The 19743-nt window shown below is 43.1% G+C and overlaps 1 protein-coding gene across 1 annotated transcript in view; it reads left to right on the forward strand.

The window, feature by feature from the left end:
* The window catches only part of TNIK (TRAF2 and NCK interacting kinase), a 350725-nt gene that overhangs the window by 193149 nt on the left and 137833 nt on the right, over positions 1 to 19743 (forward strand). Inside the window, exons 4-6 of the mRNA XM_054983851.1 lie at positions 92 to 217; positions 11234 to 11344; positions 19210 to 19300. Coding sequence (XP_054839826.1) covers positions 92 to 217; positions 11234 to 11344; positions 19210 to 19300 — 328 coding nt within the window. The remainder of the gene's footprint in view (positions 1 to 91; positions 218 to 11233; positions 11345 to 19209; positions 19301 to 19743) is intronic.

Below are 19743 nucleotides of genomic sequence, written 5' to 3' on the forward strand. Positions count from 1 at the left end.
AGTGAATTATAAGAGAGAAATTATTCTTGCCAATAAGGCAGAAATTGACTTGGTGACACTGATATATATATATATATTTCTTTTTATCTAGGATGAAGAAGAGGAAATCAAACAAGAAATTAACATGCTGAAGAAATATTCTCATCATCGAAACATTGCTACGTATTATGGTGCTTTCATTAAAAAAAATCCTCCAGGAATGGATGATCAGCTTTGGGTAGGCATAGCCCCTCCTTTCCATCTTTTCCTGTCATTTACTATAGTTTAATGCGGTACCTCTATTTGTATAGTATTCCACATCTTTATGCCCTTTCATGGCAAGCTGAAAGGGGCTGATTGTTCCTTTGCCTTTTTGTAGAATTCGGTTGTATTTTTTGAAAGAAACTGTTCCTCTGTTACATTAAATCACCTACACGTTATTGTAGAAGAGAGTACATTTCTTTCCTGACACAGTTTGAAAGGGGAACAGTGCCCCTTTTTCAGGATACAGTAAAATTAATATGCTGTTAGATTAGAATGCTATACTAATAGGATTTAAACACTACAGGATATACAGTGCTGTTGCTGTAAGAAGCAGCCTCATGCTATGTTTCTTCTACTTCCTCCAGAATCTCTTTGCACAGTTTTCTGATCTCCCCCCCTTAAATCTGTACTCTCTTGTTTTCTCCCATCCCTAATCCTCTCTGTTGGCGGCTGATGGTAGGGGCAGGAGAACTCATGGCATAATATCAAGGGCCCAGCATAAACTATAGCAGAGATTATGCTGAGAAAGCTCTCAAAAACAGGGTGACCATTTTGTCAGCAGTCCTGCATTTCTTGTAAGGTCTGCCCTCAGATCTGGCACAGAAATAAATGATTTCTTCCTTGCAGGCCCGTGATCCATGCCCGCTGTTTAATTTTGAAAACAGTACCATGGATGAGACATTAATCATTTCTAGGGTCTGTATGAGAGAACCAAATAATCTATGTTACATGTTTATCCCACCCAGTCTCCAAGGAGCTTGGGAGGAAGCGGTGTACATGGTTTTATCTTCTCCATTTCGTCTTCACAGATGAGTTGGGGAAGGCTGAGAGAGTGACCAGCCCGAGATCAACCAGCAAGCATCAAGGTTGAATGGGAATTTGATCCTGGGATCTCCTGGATCCTAGTTTGACAGCATAACCTCTATCCTGCATCACAGTTGGGAATTACCTCCTGGCTCATTATTAAGAGTAGCACTGTATTCTTTGTCCCACATTCTCAATCATTACATTTTTAGGCATCTGATTGAACTAGAACTTGTGAGAATTCTATCGCCCCTGCTCCGGAGATAAACACTTGTTTATTTTCCCCCATCATCTTTGTTGGAATGAAACTCTCTGCTGATAACGCCCGAGTAATTCTCTTTATCAACACTCCATGAGGTGATACGGAAACAGAAAAAAGCCAGAGCTCTTTCAGTACAGATTAAAATCTCCTTTAAACAAGGCTGCTTTCTGACATATTGTGTTGCGCCTTCATGCTTGACGTGCGTCTTTCAATTTTCACATTGCTCAATAACAGGGTAGAAGGAAGCCAGTAAGGAGGAGGCGGGGGGAGATTAAGGACTTGTTAAACGCACTTACAGATTTTCCTCCAATTTGGAGGGGTGTTTTTAAAAAGATCCCCTATTGCATAGTTGAACAGATTCTGTTTTTTGGAGGCCAGAGAGTGATGGTCAGAAGGTCACAAGATTTATTTTGCTAGGTTAAAAGATCCCCACCATCAGCTCTGTAATAAAGGTCTCATTATTGGGAAGTGAGCCTTGACCTGGACAGCCCAGGTGAGCTTGATTTCGTCAGATCTCAGAAGCTAAGCAGGTTGGGCATTGGATGGGAGACCTCCAATGAAGACCAGGGATGCAGAGGCAGGCAATGGCAAACCACCTCTGTTAGTCTCTTGCCTTGAAAACCCCACCAGGGGTTGCCATAAGTAAGCTATGACTTGAGGGCATTCTTTGCCACCGTGCTGTTCAGGACGGCATATAAATGAGGGCTGGTAAGGCCGTCACCATCGGAATGAAATTGCCTTAGGGACCAGATGTGGCCAACTCTGCCCAGTAGAGCAATTAGTAGGAGCCCTGATAGAGAGAACCAGGAACTATCCAAGTAGTGTGACCCTGTCCCTCAAAGCCCCATCGGATTGCCTGGTTACAAAGAGTAATCGGGGGTGCAGGTGCCCTCCAAGGCACTCCATGAAGCTGAAAAAGTCAGTGTAAAGAAACCCAGGGTTGCCTACAAATAACAGATCCCTCTAAAGGGAAACAGGACTGAGATCCAGTACTGCTGGTAAAGAGCATAGCTGCCAGGCCCCAAGGGACCAGAACTTGAATGCCCAGCAGGCCGTGTGCTTGGGGCTTTATCTTCTGAGATTTGGGTGGTGGTGGTATAGGGCAATAAGCTTTTGATAGTCACACTTCCCAACAATCCACTCCACATTTTACTACAAGGAAATGCATAAATAACCCAACAGGTTGGTTTCATCCCGTTCCTGTGTCAGTGATAATCACCGAGACCCAAAGCATCCTATCCTAGTGATCTTTCTCAAGTCCTGGCCTCTGCCGTGCATGTGTTTTTCTTTCCAGGGAGAGCTTCTAACATTTTGTTAAAAGGGTAGCTAATTCAGTGGAAGTAAGAAATATGTTCCCTCCAAAAAGGGCAGCAGTGCTATCTTAGTAGTCAGACATGAGAACTTTGAAGAGTACAAGTGCCAAGAGAGAGAGGAGAAAGACCTGAGGTCATTTGGTAATAAGAAATGCTTTATGGAAGATATAATGGCAGAAAAGGCATTACAAAAAAGAGCTGACTGCTTTGGGTGATTTCTTGAGGCCAATGTTTGTTAGCCACTTGTGGCCAACAAATGAGCCTATCACACCTCTGCTGAAACAATGTCACTTGTTGCTCAGTTTAAAGTGCTGGTTTAAAGTGCTGGTTTGGCTCTTCAGAATCCAGGAGCTACATAACTAAAGGACTGGCTCTCTTTCCATGACGTCATGTACCACCCTGTCTCCTTTTCATAGGTTTGGCTTACCATCATGCCCCCTCCTCAGTTACTTTGTCTGCCTTAGCTAGAGCACAAGTCCTTCTGGGCGCGACTCTGACTTTGCATAATGGTCACCCAAATGTTAGACGGGAGTCCTCATTGACAGTCTTTACAGAAAGATGGAAAGCAGTGCTATTTAGGAGAATGTAGGGATGAGGGCTGATCTGACAGGGCAGTTCTCTGCACAGCTACTACATATAGTGCATATAGTCAGTGGGTGGCTGTGGTATTTTTGGAGTCTGTGCGTAGCCCTGTCTGTCATGTTTTTGCCTTACTGTTCCCTTTTTTAAGGCAAAATGATACCAGGAACGTGAGACGGCAGCTGTAAGGAAATCTCCTGTGCTTTTTTCCCTAGCTGTGGTTAGGAAGAATGAGCATAGGGATCAAACAGTGCCACTGTTTTTGCCTGGATTTGCAGTGTACACAGTTCCGAGACCCAGAACGGTATAGCAGTCAGGGGTCATTTCATAGAAAAAGAGCTGGAGGGACTCATTAGCATATGCCACACACCCTGACATCACCTATCCTGGCTGTTTTGGACCCAGTCCTGGCCATTCAGGGCTGAAATTGGGCCCAAAATGGCAAAAAGGGGCCGAAAAAGGGCCCAAAATGGTCATGATCGGGGCGCTACTGAGTGGGAGAATGATCCACCACCCATCAGAGGCCTGATCTGGGCCGTTTAGGCCCCAATCCAGGCTGAAATGGGCCCAAAATGGCTGAGAGTCAGGTGGGCGGGGCCACCTGACATGTGACCTCTTTGGGGCCAGAACTGAATTCCTGTGCATTCCCCCTCAAAATGAGCCCTGATAGCAGTTGAGAGTGTCAGACTGGGCTCTCATAGACCCAGGTTCAAATCCCCACTGTGCTAGGGAAGTTCCCTGGATGAGCTTGGACCAGTCACTCTCCCATGTCCTAAGCTACCTCACAGGATGGTTGTTGTGAAGATTAAAAGGAGAAGATCATCTTTGGTTCCCCATTGAGTGGAAAAGCATACAAATATCTAAATAAATAAAGAAACCCTGAGCTCCGTAGAGGAAAAGTGGTATAAAAATGTGATGGATAGATGACCAATGTACCCTGAAGTAGCTTGATCAGCTACACAATTCTGCCAAGTAGACTTACCTTTCTTAAAAATTACATAGGATCATTAGCAATAATATATGAAATGACTTTACATTTATATAAAAAAACCCTGAAAAGTAACAATCAAGAGAATTCCCGTTCTTCTGCTTTCCATATACTCTCTCCCCTGAAAGTTTTTCCTACCAACTGCCATGCCCACAACTTTTCAACTTCTCAGAGCCAAACCAGACATTACAGCAACTATGGGTGCAATCTGTGGATACCAACACCAGTGTAAAGAAGAATTCAGCCGTTTAAAAATGCTGCAAAGGCCCAGTCCTAATTGGGTCTGTGGCAGCATTGGACCAAGCAATCTTTGTTTCCGCTCTGCTTTCTTTTCAAGTTCCCCTACACATGGTTGTTTCAGAACATGAAAAGGCACGCAGGTGGGGAGGGGGGCAAGGTTACCTAGTCTTGCTGCAAAATGGCCAAATTCTTTTCTATAATGGTGCTGGTGTCCATGAGTTGGACCTGTGGATGCTGTAACATTTAGTGTGGCTCTTGGCCCCTCTCTGTCAGAGGAGCTTGCAGTAGCTTACATAGATAAGATGTTGTAAAATGGGAGCTGCTCAGAATATTGGGTGAAGGGAAAGAATCAACCACTTTCTCTTCTCTGACCCCACAGTTGTCCTGCTACTGAGAGCTAAGCTACAAGAGATGAATTACACAAGGGCACGCACGTGAAGGGAGCAATGTTAGCCAGGAAGTTGAGTTTTTAAAAAGATCGGAAGGCTCTGTCCATTTCCCCTCTCTACAGAGCCAGCACAGTTCCTCCTCAGAGGGTTTGCTAATTTCCTCTTTGCCTCCCAAAGGCTCTGTCAGTTTCACCTCCCCTTTCTAGAAGGTGAAGAGGAAATAAACAAATCCTCTGAGGAGAGATCTTTGCTGACTCTGTAGAGAGGGGAAATTGACAGAGGCTTCCAATCTCTTTTAAAACGCAGCTTCCCGGCTAACATTGCGACTCCCTTCACGTGAGCATCCTCGTGTAATTTGTCACTTGTAGTTTAGCTCTCATTCTCTTGAGCACAAGGAACAAATTGGCTAGGAACCTGCTCTGCGTCTATTGGACTTGTCAACCTGCTTCAGCCCACTTAGTTATTTTCCTTAGCCCCACTTAGTCCTTCCTTGCTGCGTTTCACAAGACCACGGCACAAAATGTTCATCAGTATGTTCTCAGGGTCTAATCCTGAAGACGCTGGGAACATGATGGCCAAGCAACCCTGAACTGCAAGCGAGTGAAAAAAAAAAAAAAGGAAACTCTGTTCACATTGGTATTCCAGAAATGATTCTGGAAATGTTATTGCAAGCTGTGGAGCCCTTCTTTAATTTCAATATGTTAACACAAAGCATACATCCACGGGGTAATATAGGTGCCACTCTACTGGATGTTTGTCATCTGTCCTTGCTGTCTAGGGTGTATTGAAGTGATTAACCGAAAGGAGCTGCCATGCATGTACAATAGCACTGGCTTTTCCAGTGCCCCTTTGCTGATTGTAGAAGCTGGTGTGGTGCAGCGTGCAGGCAGACGGAGCTCCAGGCTAGTGAAAGCTGGGGGCAGAACGCTAGTGACAGAGCCATTCCCCAGAGGGGGAAGAGTCACTTGCCTTCCTGTCGGAAGAGGGTTTGCTTCCATGGCAACCTTCATAACTTAGATTTAGAATGGTTGGTAGATTTATAATGAAAGGGTGGTGAGTAGGGGAAATACATGTACAGAATGAGCAATATGGAAGTATTCTGGGGAGGAATGCTAAGGTTTCCTGCCCTCTTTCCAAGGTGAAACGAAGACAGCATTTTCTCACAGATTTCGCCCTCATTATAGTGCTGAAAGAGGACTCGGACCTAATCTGAGATTACTTCTGAATTCCACTAACCTCTGACCTTGTTAAAACTACACAGTGAATGCAGTGTGTTACCAAGCCTTAGAACCCTCTGATGCATTGTGTATTATTGGAATTACGTTATTATTGGGAAAATAACATGTTTAATCGGAGGAGAACACAGCTGCCTGTAAATGTATTATTTATGTCATTTATTTATGACCCAAGCCAAGCCAGAATCACTCTTAAATTCCTTGTCTTCTTCAGTCCTAAAATAACAACCTTTTTCTATACACCAACACTTTCAAGAGAAGTGGTTGGACAATGACTGGCATCTGTTCAGTGATGATTTCAGTGAAGTTCTGTGAGGATTTGAACAAGACCAATCTGAGTGGAAGTGCAGTAAGATGCAGATGTCAGGAAATGGAGCAAGGTTGAGATTTTCAGGACTATGGAGAGTTCCCAGGAAAGGCAGGCATTATTCCAACAGGGCTAGACAAACCCAACTGAACTCCTCAATATTGAAGCAGTCCTACTATTTGTCCAAGCATTTTTTCAGAGCTAAGGGCTAGGAGGGACTCAAACTCAAGCCGTGACTTGAAGCTGCACTCTTCAGTCCAGGTGTTCTCTGTCATCTTAGCTGGGAGCTGCATGGAGGTGCTTCATTCCCAGATTGATGAATAGTTCATAGTGGGATCCATTTGTTTCCTGCTTTCAGCAACACAGCTTGGGGAAACCCTCATCCTCCTTCCTCTTGACAGTATCCTAGGTCTTCAGATTTCTTGCTCTCTCCTCCTCTGCAAAAGGGAGTAGGTTTGTTTCAAAGGTTGGAGTGTTCGTTATAATGAGGGACATTTTCAAGCCTTGATCCTGGAAGGAGACGATATTTAATATGTGTGGAATCGATGTAATCTAGAATACATCATCAGACTTCATTAATATTTGGACACCTTTTTATTTAGTACATTCATGACACAACTGATTGGATAGGCCTCTCGTTTGGCAATGAGTGCTAACAGTTGTGACCTTTGGGAATACCTGCCCTTTTCAGCCCACATTCCACCAGCCATCGATGATGAATCTGACCATTCTCCCATTCATTCACTTTCATTCTGGATCAGCTTAGAAGCATCCGTGTGAATATTCCCTCGTGGGCTTGCCTGGTTCTCTTTGAATCTTTGAACGTTTCAGTTCAAGGATTGTTAATACATTAGCTGAACAGGGTGCTTCATGCAAATTGCTAAAAATATTAATCTTGAAAGGTCAGAAATCAGAGGCACGCAACCCTGTAAATTTGAGGGAGCCGACATACCATTGAGAAAGTCCCTCAAATTAATCAATGAACTGGATACTGTTAATGATGCTGGGTCCCACCTCTTTAATATTTCATGATTGCAAAGTGTTGTGGAATGTGTTCATCATTTCCCATCACTTTTTAATTATGAACCATGTGTACATAGGGAGACACTGTCTATCTGTTCACGGCCTCTAGCGAGGAGACTAATGGCCGTAGAGTGGCTTATCCAATCATACTTGGAGTCTGTGAATGCCAGTCCTTGTTTATTGCGATGCACACAAATTTGCACAGTGCTTTTCAGCTCTGAAAAATCCATTGTCTGGTGTCAGAGGCACTCGGTCAATACGATAAGATTATCTGTGGGTTTTCAAAAGGCAGCTTTATATGACTGCTTTGTGGCTTCGAGTTGAAGCCAACATGAAACAGTTGTCAGCAGTTTCCTTCATGGGCTTCTGGCTCTGTGCAGAGTTTGACATTTGTCTGGATTACATTTTAGAAAATATTTGAAAAGTGAATTGACGAGGATATACAAACTGTGATTTCAGGGTCCCACTCATAAAATACATGGTTTTCTTCCATCTCCATCAGCAGCAGTGAAATAACCATGCCATCCAGCTAACTCATCCAAATAATGCTTCTATCTCTAGAAAGATATCTTATCACATTTTGATTGGCCTTTCCTCCAAGAAACTCGGTGTGTACACATAATTCTGTTCCCCATTTTGTCCTCACATCAAAGGGCAGGTTAGTCCAAGGGTGAGTGTGATTGGCCTAAGGTCATCCGGTGAGCTGCATGACTGAGCAGGGAACATGAACCTTTGGCTCCCTATTTCTAACCCCATGTTCTAGCCATTGTGTCATGCAGGCTGTCACTGTACATTATGATGGCATCAAGAAACTACATCAATAAAGGATTTATTGGGCCTCCAGCATTCATCAGTATCTTTGCAAGTCTGATTCATACAGGTCAGCTCAAAGAACTGTGTCGGTCTCAGCATGTAATATCTTAAATGTCTGAACTGAATTGAATTCAGCCCTTAAATGAGTGGGTTTAAATATTGAAGTGTAGCATCCCAAGGGGTGGCCCACATTGCTGAACATCACTGCAGCGTCATTATGAACAAGCATTCTGCCCAAACTGCCTGGGCAGAAATTTTATCTGTTCCCAGAGTAGTGTGACAGAAGCTACTCAACTGGTGGCAATCATGCCAGTCCGTATAACCTTTAAAGTGGTCCTTCTGTCTGGAAAAAAATTGAAAGAGAAATGAACCTCAGAAATATTGCTGAAGGGGCCTTTAGTAGAAGACCACACAGTTCTGTCGTTCTCATACAGAATTTATTCCCTTTATTCTATTAAATACTTTATTCTGTTAAAGTATTTTATGCTGGCTATCCATGGTATCGCATTAAGTCTATATTATATTCCGAAAGGACAGTCCCTTAACTAAATCATCTGAGCAATTTGTTCAGAAGCAGACAATTTTCTTCTTTTGTCGTACTGTATTTAAGTTCTGTAAGACTCCTTGTCCTGAAACGGTGAAGGGTCATTGTCCATACTAAATAGCCCTTGTAAGTCAAATTATTTTTAGTGAAAAAAATTAGGTGAGCAGCCGTGTTGGTCTGTAGGAGAACAGCAGGATCTGAATCCAGTGGCACCTTAGAGACCAACATGATTTTCAAAGTGTAAACTTTTGGAGTTCTAAGTCTCAAAAGCTGACATTCTGAAAATCTGGTTGGTTTCTAAGGTGCCACTGGACTCAAATCTTAGTGAAACAGAGCATATGTGTAGAGATGCGCACAAAATCAGTCACCCGAGTATCCTGAATTGTGATGCATCGTGAAGCCCCTTCTGAGGACAAAGGGTCCTCCCTACATGTGTCCTTTGAAAGCAGAGGGTGTTGTCTGTATGTGAGTCTGTTGTGTGAGAGAGAAACAGAGTGTGGAGTCACATGCTGATATTTGCCTTCGAATTGATGGGGAATTTTGTGCAAAAGCTGCAGGAACGTGCTCTCTCCGTGTATTTAGGCCCAATTTTAAATGCAATGTTGATTAAGCGAAAGAGCTCACATGTGATGCGTTGGATGTGCACTGCATCTCATGTGAACTGGGTTGTCATCCAGACAGTGTGGCTATGGGTGCTTAATTAGCATGCCAGCAAAGACCCACTGGGACTATGAACCTCTGGCTTACTGAGCAAATTGGCTGCTTTACAGGCCTAGCACCCCAGTGCAAGAACAAAACATCACTGGTGAGCATCGTGGTAAAATCAGGTCTTCCGTGGCCAGATGTTTATTTAGTACATTTTGGGACATGTCTATCCTTCAAGGAACTCAGTGTGATATACTGCATTTTCCCTTCATCCGTTTTTATACTCACAGCACCCCTGTGAAGTAGTCTAGGTTGAGCGAGAGTGACAGGCACATGGTCAACCAGCAAGTTTCATGACAGAACCTGGATCTCCCGGGTGCTGGTCACTGCTGCCCAAATCCATCAAGTGTCACTTGGAGCTTTGGCAGCAGCTCTGCAGGCCCTCAGGTGCAGTTTTTTCACATCACCTGGGACCTGATCTTTGTTCAACTGGAGGTGCCAGGGACTGAACCAGGGACCTTCTGCATGCCACACAGATGCTTTACCACTAAGCCACAGCCCCTCCAATAATATAAACATTGGACTGTCTCATTTCCAATCCACACACACACACACTCTGTAATGCTACCTGTCAAAATCCTATCTTCTAGCAGACTTCATTGCCATTTTGGGCATTTGAACCTGAGTCTCCCAGAACCTAGTTTGATCCTCTAACCCAGTGGTTCCCAACCTTTTGGGTATGGTGACCCACAAGTCCAAATTTACTTCATATGGTGAGCCATATGAAGGGCTGGTTTAAGAGATTGAGAAGGTACACGGGGCAGGCAGGGGGTAGGTTGAGGAGATGTGGGAAGATAGCAGATGTTGACAAAGAGGCAGGTGGTGGCTCAGTACAGTACATCTCCCACAGTAGATAGAAGACAGTGGAGCATTGCAGGGGGTGTCAAGACAGGGTCTGCATTCACACATGCTTCTTTCTCTCCTCCTCTCACTTTCCCTTGTGCTGAACAGCTCCCGCCCACTCTCCAGCTTCCCCCCTTCTTCTACTTACAATCATAAAGTTAACTAGTTGCCAGACAGCTGTTCCCCCCCTTCATTATTGTCACAAAGAGGGAAGGTGGGGCAAGAATGTGAGAAGCTGGAAAGGAAGAAGAGAAAAAGAGAAGGTTGCAGCCGCCATTACAGATGGCTGGCCTGTGACCCACTTTCAGAGGCTTTGCAGCCCATTTTTTGGTCCTGACCCACAGGCTGGGAAACACTGATTTAACTGCTGCAGTCCCTTTGCTCTTTCACATGGATTTGCTTCCTGGTCATGTTCTCTTCTTCCCCTTCGCAAAGTTCAAGCCCTCTTAGCACGCTCATACACTTGCAGCTGCATTGGAACAACTTTTGACCCCCTGCTTGTTTTTCTAAAGCTTTAACAGAAATCTTTAGAGCCAGTCTTTGAGCCATTAGCTCCATGGGAGTTCTTCAGCATTGCTATCATTCAGCTTCGGTTCCCAATCTGTTAAATGGGAATATTTATGATCCACCTCCTGAGGATGTTGGAAGGGATGAATGCAGTGAGGATTATAAAATGTGTTTCATGCTGTAATCTGCAGTAGAAGTTCTGTAAATAATAATAATTTCCCTTTATTGACTTCTTTTAAAAGTTTCCCCCTCCTGGCTTTTGACACCTCCCAGGACAAGAAGAACTTGGATGCTGAAAGTGGAAAGATTTGCTGTTATTTAACGATCGCTTTCTCTTTCAGTGGCGTTGCCAACTACAATGTGTTCCACTGGTTTATTGTAATCCAGAGGATGCTTTCTGTTTAATTATAATAATTGCACTTTTGTTTCCTTTGCCAGCTGGTGATGGAGTTTTGTGGCGCTGGCTCTGTCACCGACCTGATCAAGAACACAAAAGGGAACACATTGAAGGAGGAGTGGATTGCCTACATCTGCAGGGAGATTTTACGGGTATGTGTCCAAAGGAAGCAAACCGCTGCTCTGGCTGTCAGAGACAGCATATGGTAGTCAGACCCAGTTAAAATGTAATTCTGGCTTTTTCCAAGACACGGTTTGCAAATCAGGAAGTCTTTGGGAATGCTTTCCCTCCCCAAGACAAATCCCCCCACTTTCCCTTATCAGTATGGACTATGGTCTGGTATGCTATCTGTAACAATGCTAACCATAGTTAACACTGAAAATATCTTTTAACCAAGGTTTTCTCTTACCCAGTGTTACTCATTTCTAATCCAGATTAAGATTATAAACCTGACTGTAGCATTAAGCAGGGTTAGGATTTGAGCTGGTATAATGTTAAATCTTGTTTGGTCGGACCACCAGAGGAAGGGAGTAGCTAATTTGCACAGGAGAGGGGGAAAATGGAGGGAGAGGGAGTATGTTCCTGGCTTCTGAGCTGCAACCTGTTTGCGAGGAGCCAGCATATGGCTGCCTACAGTCTCTGTTCTTTTGCTTTTAATTTCTTAGAAAAGATACGGCCTAGGAGATGACGTCTGAGCCTTAATAGATTGTAAGAGAGGAGAAGGTTCTACATGCCCTTTAGCTATGAATGATTTATGAGTACTTAAATAGGATGCATAATATATGAGTGAGAGTTGGTGCCCATTGGCTGTCTTCCTTCCTTGACTTGTTGTGGGGGAGAACTCCCATCTTTTAACATTAATAGAAGCAAAGATCTATCCAAATGAAGGATTGCATTTCCCTTCAGAGAGAGGGGCACCTTTTATCCCTTGGAGGTCTCTGCTTCAAACTGGAACACGCATGAAGTTGCCTTACACTGAATAAGAGCATTGGTCAAAGTCAGTATTGTCTACTACTTAGACTGGTAGCGGTTCTGCAGGCGTTCAGCGATCCTTTTTAACTAGAGACACCAGGGATTGAACCTGGGAGCATTTGCATGCCAAGCAGATGCTCTGCTACCGAACCACGGCCCCGAACCACAGTGTGTGACCCAGTGTGCAACTTGTGTTGACCCAGCGTGTGACATGTGTTCCCAAAGACTGCATTATGGAAAATTGTGACTCATTTCAGTAACTCATGGCAATTCAGGCAATGAAGCTGAGAATCAGAGCCATTTAAATGTGAGATGGATTTCTTCCATGGAAGGCAGTTCCATGAAGGAAGTCATGGTGAGTTGCAATATTCGCTTGCAATAAGAACCTGCTTATAGAATTGTCACACGTTACAGTATACATGAGTTCCCACTTTCCCTTATGGACAACTCATAATGTGTTCTTACCCTAGGCTTTATACTCTCCAAGAGCACTCCAACCCAAAACCAAGCCAAACCCAAACCCACTATATTTAACCACCGGGTCTATCAGCGTGAAGCACTTTTATTATTATTTTTAATAAAGATAATGCATTGCCAAACCGCTTAATCAGTGACAGAAACACAAGAAGAAACACTTCTGTGGCTCAGTTTGTGGGTAAACTGTTCCGTTGAAGCCATGGGCGGCTGCCCACAGCTCACCTGCTTCTTCTACTGATTTGCAGTGTTCTCACTTTGTAGTTGAATTGACTATATGATTACAGTGGATTTTATTCTGTGAATCTGTTCCGCTAGTGATGGCACTTTCCTCTGGCACAAGGAACCTTTCCCAGATTTGGTGAGGTGCCATAGCTCGGTATTAGGTAGAGGAGCTGAGACTCCACACTGGAGCATCTGCTTTGCATGCGGGAAACCCCAGTTTCAGTCCGCCGTATTTAAAGGATCACATAATAGGTGTTGGGGCAGACCTGTGCATCCAAGACTCTGGAGAGCTCCTGCCAGTGAGAATAGGCAATGCTAACAACCTTGATAGACCATGTACTCATTGCATCAGGGGAAGCATCCTTGTGCCAGAGGAAAGCGCCACTGCTAGAGGAGTAATCTGCAGGGTCCAGTCTCATAGTTGTATGATCCTCTGTTTTGCAAACACTATGACCATGTGAGATCACAATAATGAATCTACGGAACAGGTATTTAGTAATCTCAAGTTAGCAGAGGTCCTGGAATGCTTAGCTTCAGCCCCTGCGTGATTCTTGATGCATCCACATGCCTAATGGCATGCTCCCTAGTGCGTGCTTTTCAGATGCTTTGGGGCTCCATCCAGAATTAAGTCACCAGTACAAAAGAAAGCGAGGGAAGGAAGTGAAATGTTCAACTTGCAAACAGAAATCAGGTCTCCAGCGCTCCCGGAGAGGCACTTGCTCTCTGGTGGTGACAAAGCCCTTGCTCGTTTACAGTAAACACCGCCAGCTGCTGCACTTTAGCAACTTGATATGAAAGGAAAGCGACATTGTGGCCAATCAACTATTGTATTGACTTTTTATTTCTGTCTCAGGAAGCCACAGTTCCCCACACTGGGTTTAAATTTACAAGCTGGGAAGCCGGTTCCTTTAAATAAGCCATGTGCAGTGAGTGAGGTTCTAGCTGTTGAATTGCTCTAATAAATGCCGTAGCAAGAAACAGGGGGGGGCAACGCTGCTGGGTGACCCAGGATACAGAAAAAAAACCCACAGCAGTGAGAGTGAGGAAAACCAAATGTAGGTACAGACATGTTGTTATAGCAAAAGCAATAATTGATTTTATATGAACAATTATAATTGAAAACTCATCAGTATATTAGAACATATTACGTATTCTTACACCATAGACACAGAAAAGCACAACCACAACAAAAATGGAAAGGACCACCTTCCCCTGAGTCGGTAGTGTCCAAAGTAAAGTCTTTTAACAGGAAAAGTAAGTGAAGTTTCTCTCTTCTCTTAGAGTTGCAATGGTCCACTGCCAGTTGGGGTTGTGCTTTTCTGTGTCTATGGTGTAAGAATACGTAAAATGTTCTAATATACTGATGAGTTTTCAATTATAATTGTTCATATAAAATCAATTATTGCTTTTGCTATAACAATGTGTCTGTACCTACATTTGGTTTTCCTAACTCTCACTGCTGTGGGTTTTTTCCCCTAATAAATGCCGTGGCAGTTGAGTGTTAGAAGATCCTCCAAATCAGTGGGTCTAGCTGGTAGATGTGCATTTGCCCGGGCCATGTCTCATGATAATCATGTGTGAAGCAGACTGTATTTTGAATCAGTGCCTCCCATGATTTGAGAGTGTGACATGTGGAAAAATCATCTGACCCCATGATGTGGTACAGATAAAACACTGACTGATCTCCTAACCATTGACTAGGAGCATCTCTCATGGGCTCTTCTCCCACCTTCCTTTGGTGTTATTTGGGCATTGCCCCCTTTCTTGGGCTTAGGGATCTTTCCTACGCAGGAGGCAAGATAATAATTCACTCTGTACTCAGGAGGTGCCTCTAAGCCCCTCAGCAGATCGTTCAGACCAAGCACGGAGGCCTTGGCGGTGTTGTATGGGGTTGTCTAGTGACCCCAAAACGATGGGTGAGATCTGCTAGTGTAGTCTTGAGGTCTTGTGTGGTTTCCCCAATGCTGGTGCAGCTGTTGATATAGAGCAACAGTAGTTAGGCTTCCACATGGTAGGTTTGCTTGTTGTTTCACTGCTCCTTTCCCCTGGCAGTGGCCACCTCCTCCCATGGGCCACTGGTTTTTTTCTGAATTTTTAACTATTGTTGAATATTGTTACAGTGATATGTTGTAACTAGGTCTGTTGGGCAGGTCTACCCAGAATGATTGCTGTGATAAACTATGTGCACAGACCCTTTGCTTAGACAAATTGGTTTCCACCATTTTTAAGAGGAATAAAAAAGAAATAACCCTAACAAATGGTCTTTCAAATAAACTGCTGTTGTGAAATTTTAATTTTGTATATATCTAAGAGCAATTAGTCTTATGTCTCCCCTATCCACTGAAAAAATATAATATCACCCTTGTTGTAAGCTGGAACTAGTTCAAGGATCCTATATTCTCTTTGAGAGATTGGCACCCTTAATTAGTACCAGTGCTTAAATTCATTATTTTCACAGCTTTGTGCCTTATCTCACTATCCAGGGCATGTTATGCTTGCATGGGTATTCTATCTTCTTCTTGTCTGTATTTATTAGCTCCATACTGAAGAGATTTCCTCCTTTTAAATGCAATATATTAGAAACTTACTCAGATTTATAATTTATATTTGTACAGCATCTGTCAGGATTACTCATGCAATCCTTTTCAAAGTATTGGTATATTAAAAAAAATCACCATCCAAACCAGCATCTAATGTATTTTAACAATATAAAGTCTGCAAAAATAGTGACTGTTTCTTCCACTTCTTTACTTTAAGGAAGCATTTAAAATCTGCATACTAAATAAGGAGGTTCTAACCAAACAAGGGGAACTTTTGTGTGGGTACGGTTTTAGGACATTTGTTCTTTAGGTGGGCCCTTTATAAACTCGCAGGCATTGAACTGAAGGGCTGCAGCTTCAGGGCAGACCAAAGGAAATATTACTTCAGTCAAAGAGTATTTAACTTGTGGAAGTCCCTGCTGAAAGATGCATTGATGACCCCTTTTTCAGCAGGCTGCAAAATGATATTAGACAAATTCTTAGAGGGGTGGTCCATCAATGGCTATTAAATAACTAAATGGAACTTTCGTGTTTAGAGGTAATAATAATAATAACCTTATGCTTATATACTGCTCTTCTGGACAGATTAGTATCACGCTCAGAGCGGTTTACAAATTGTGTTATTATTATCCTCACGACCATCACCCTGTGAGGTGGGTGGGGCTGAGAGAGCTCTGAGAGAGCTGTGACTGACCCAAGGTCACCTAGCTGGCTTCAAGCGGAGGAGTGGGGAATCAAACCTAGTTCTCCAGATTAGAGTCTTGCCGCTCTTAACCACAATACCAGACTGGCTCTTCTGAGCAGTTCTGGGGGCTGGAACGGTTGGCCTCCATGCTCTGTTTCTAAGCCTTCTGGGAACATTTTACTGAACATTATAAGAAATAGGATGCTAGAACATGAACCCCATGGAGCTGCCTTATATTGAGTGAGAGCATCTATCAAAGACAGTCTTGTCTGCTCTAACTGGCAGCAGCTCTCCATGGTCCCAGATAGAAGCCTTCTTTGTTACCTACACCTGGATCCTTTTTTCAACTGGAGATGCCAGGGTTTGAACCTAGGACCTTCTGCATGCAAAGCAGGTACTCTGCCACTGAGCCATGATCTTTCCAGTTTGTTGATCTGACACAGCGTCTCTTATCTAACTCTGCAAAAAAAAAAAGCTGTATATAATATTTGGAAAAAAAATACAAAACCACTGGAGCTCTGCCATAGAAGAAATACTGCAGGCCTACAATGGGTATCCTCATTCAGTTCAAACTGTGTATTTGCAGAAGCAAATTTCTGCTTATGTAGTCCCATGTGCTCATGTAGTCCCATGTGTGTTGTGCCATGTACTCATGTGCATGCAGATTCTGCATGCACTGTTCCTAAAGATGAAGTACCCATCTAGTATGTTACTGGTACATGTTCAGCCTTTACTGCTCATTGGGGCAGAAACCTTTCAACTACACTGTAATTGTATTTCCTGGGTAGATATAGGGGCAGAGCTGGCATCTGGGTCTGTTGCAGGGCCTGGTACCATTGCTGCATATCTGTGTGTGGCTGGATCACAGTTCCAGTGTGCATTTTGGAAGACATAAAGGAGAAAATGGGGCAAAATATTCCCAAATTCACTATGATTCTTTTAAGAGAAGAAAGGGTGTGGGTGTCTATACAAAGAGAGTATCTGTACAAAGTTACAGCCCCAGTAGCTTGCTCTGGTGTGAAGTATCCCAAAGCCCCTGTGGGAATATATAGTGAACTTCTTACTGCAAAGAGGGAGGAATTAATCTGGACAGTACAGCTTGTGATCAGCAGAAATTTAAAAAGAAGACTTTTGCTTAAGTAAGCAATAAAAGAATTCTGATTTAATAAACCAGGGTAACCAAATAATTGTACATCGATCCATTCTTACCACTGTTCGGACAGTGTTGACACAGTAGGATTTCAGATATTTGATATCTCCTGTATTGGTCAATGCAGGAAACATCTTCCAAATCGCTGCAAGGCTTTTTAAAGAAAAACTATATTAGATAAACAGTTGTAACACATAATACCTATTGAAGACATGAGTGATGGGTTCATAGGTTAGGCGATGGGCTACAGCTCAGAGCCTGCACACATTCTCTGCATGAAAAAAGTCTTGAGGTCCAGTACCACGCATTTCTGGTTAAAAAAGCCCCTGGTAGCAATGCTATGAAAGACCTACTTGGGGCCTTTGGAAGAACTGGAAGAGACAATACAGTTTAGGGAGACTGATGGTCTGATTCAATATCAAGTAGCTTCATATGCTTATATGTTAAAGATCCCGTATAAAACTGTAGTACAGAGCATAAAATGATGCCAAACCTCTTTAATAACCACAACACAGCCAGGTTTCTGGATCCTTGTGCAAACTGCAGCCCCGATGTAATGAAAATAAAATGACTTAATAAATGCTGGCGGTGACAGTGAAAATCATTTTCAGTTTTAAAATATGAATGCTAATGTGAAATCTAAAGCAGATATGAATTTAATCATGAAGGAAAACTATACTTTACTGGAATTGCAATTTAGGTGGATATTACTTTTTAAAACCCTGCGACGTAGATGTGTGAAATAAAAGCAGAGCTTACTAGAAAAAAAACCCAAACAAACCCCAAACCAGAAGAATTAATGAGCTAATAAAAAGGTACAAAGGCAGCTAGTTTACCTCTAGCCTTCAAGACAGGCTTTTAATATGAGCTATGATTCGATTAGGGCAGTGTTCAAGCTATATAGTAATTTGTGTGCTTGCAACAGCTTTTGTTTTTGTTTTTCCCCCTCGAGCATTTATTTCATCAATATATCATGAAATCAGGAATTTCAGTACCTAGGTAGCAGTAATAACAGGAGGCTGCAAGAGCGTTTTGTTGTCCAAGCTCACGAATGGGCTGTTTTGGAAATGTAAGAGAACGATCCAGTCGAGGCACTTGCTTGCAGTGGGAGAGATTTAAGCAGTGTTGCAGCCGGATTATGCTGTTACTCTACAGTAAGGGTTATGCATAACTTCAACTGCCAGAAGTTTAAGCTGTGTTTTGGGGGAAAGAAAAATGTTTAGAAAATAGGTCCTTTGCACCCTAAGATAAACCTTTTAAACTGAAAAAAAATCAACCGTTCTTTATCAGATTTTTTAAAACAGGTAGATTCTCCATGCCAAAAAAATGATACTGCTAGGAGAGAACTTCCAGTCCATATAAGGATGGAACTCTGAAAACACAGCTTCATAAACTATACTACTGCTTTTGTATGAAATGTGTGCATGTTGTGTGTACATATATAAAGCAGCCTTATACTAAGGCAGCTCACTGATCCAACTACTAGTTTATGTTGTCTGTTCTGACTTTGAGCGACTTTCCAAGGGGAGGAAGTGAAATGGAGTGAAACGACTTGGATCCTGACATTGTTTTCTGCTAGTAGAAGGATTTCTGCCAGCAGAAATCAGGGCTGGCAATTTTTGCTCATTCCATTTCCTGTTGCAGGCCCCCACTTTACTCCTTCCCCGCTATTCTCAGGGGTCCACTTCTCCAGGGGTCATGATTTTAGGGGGCACAGCAGACTGCAGCAGGAGGTGATACCAAAAATCTGGCTTCTACAAGCACTGCTCAGCTCATGCTAGATAGGATCAAAGCCAGCGTGCTCAATCCGTTGGGTTAATCCTGAATGTGTTAAAATATTTTGAAGTAATTGTCAGTCTTCTAGGTTTTCAGTAGCTGATCAGTAAGCAAGAAGAACAAATAAATAAATGCAATGTTCCCCTCTTAGCCCACAAATCTTGCAATGTAATAACTTTCTTATTGAATTTCTAGGGTTTAAGTCATCTCCACCAGCACAAAGTAATCCATCGAGATATTAAGGGACAGAATGTTTTGCTGACAGAGAATGCGGAGGTTAAACTAGGTAAGAAAGATGTCCTTTTCAACTCTTGGAAACTATAACAAATCCTAAAATTGGGCAGTCTTAAAAAACTTGATTTTGCCTTCTAGAGGCCGCAGTAATTCAGATGCTGAAGTCAAAAGTCATAAGCTTTTTTAATGACTTGATACAAAGAGGGGAGGGGAATTCCCAAGAACTCGTGTTGGAGGCAAAATCCCATTTCTCTTCAGCCAGCCTGTGCTTCCCCCCTCCCAGCTCTGACTCTGCTTTCTCTCATTCTTTCCCCTCTACCCCTCACCCACCTACCTGCTTGGTTTTCCTCGTGTTGGTTCACCTGTCTACTCCGTCCTCCCACTCACCCTTCTGTCCGTCAGGATCTGGGTTCCACTTTTCACCAGCTCTTGGTGGCTGTTCCCATCCCATCCTTGTGTGGCATTCGGATTGCTATGGCAACCACACATACTGCC

The sequence above is a fragment of the Eublepharis macularius genome, chromosome 6 (genome assembly GCF_028583425.1).
Source record: "Eublepharis macularius isolate TG4126 chromosome 6, MPM_Emac_v1.0, whole genome shotgun sequence".
NCBI classification, from domain to species: domain Eukaryota; kingdom Metazoa; phylum Chordata; class Lepidosauria; order Squamata; family Eublepharidae; genus Eublepharis; species Eublepharis macularius.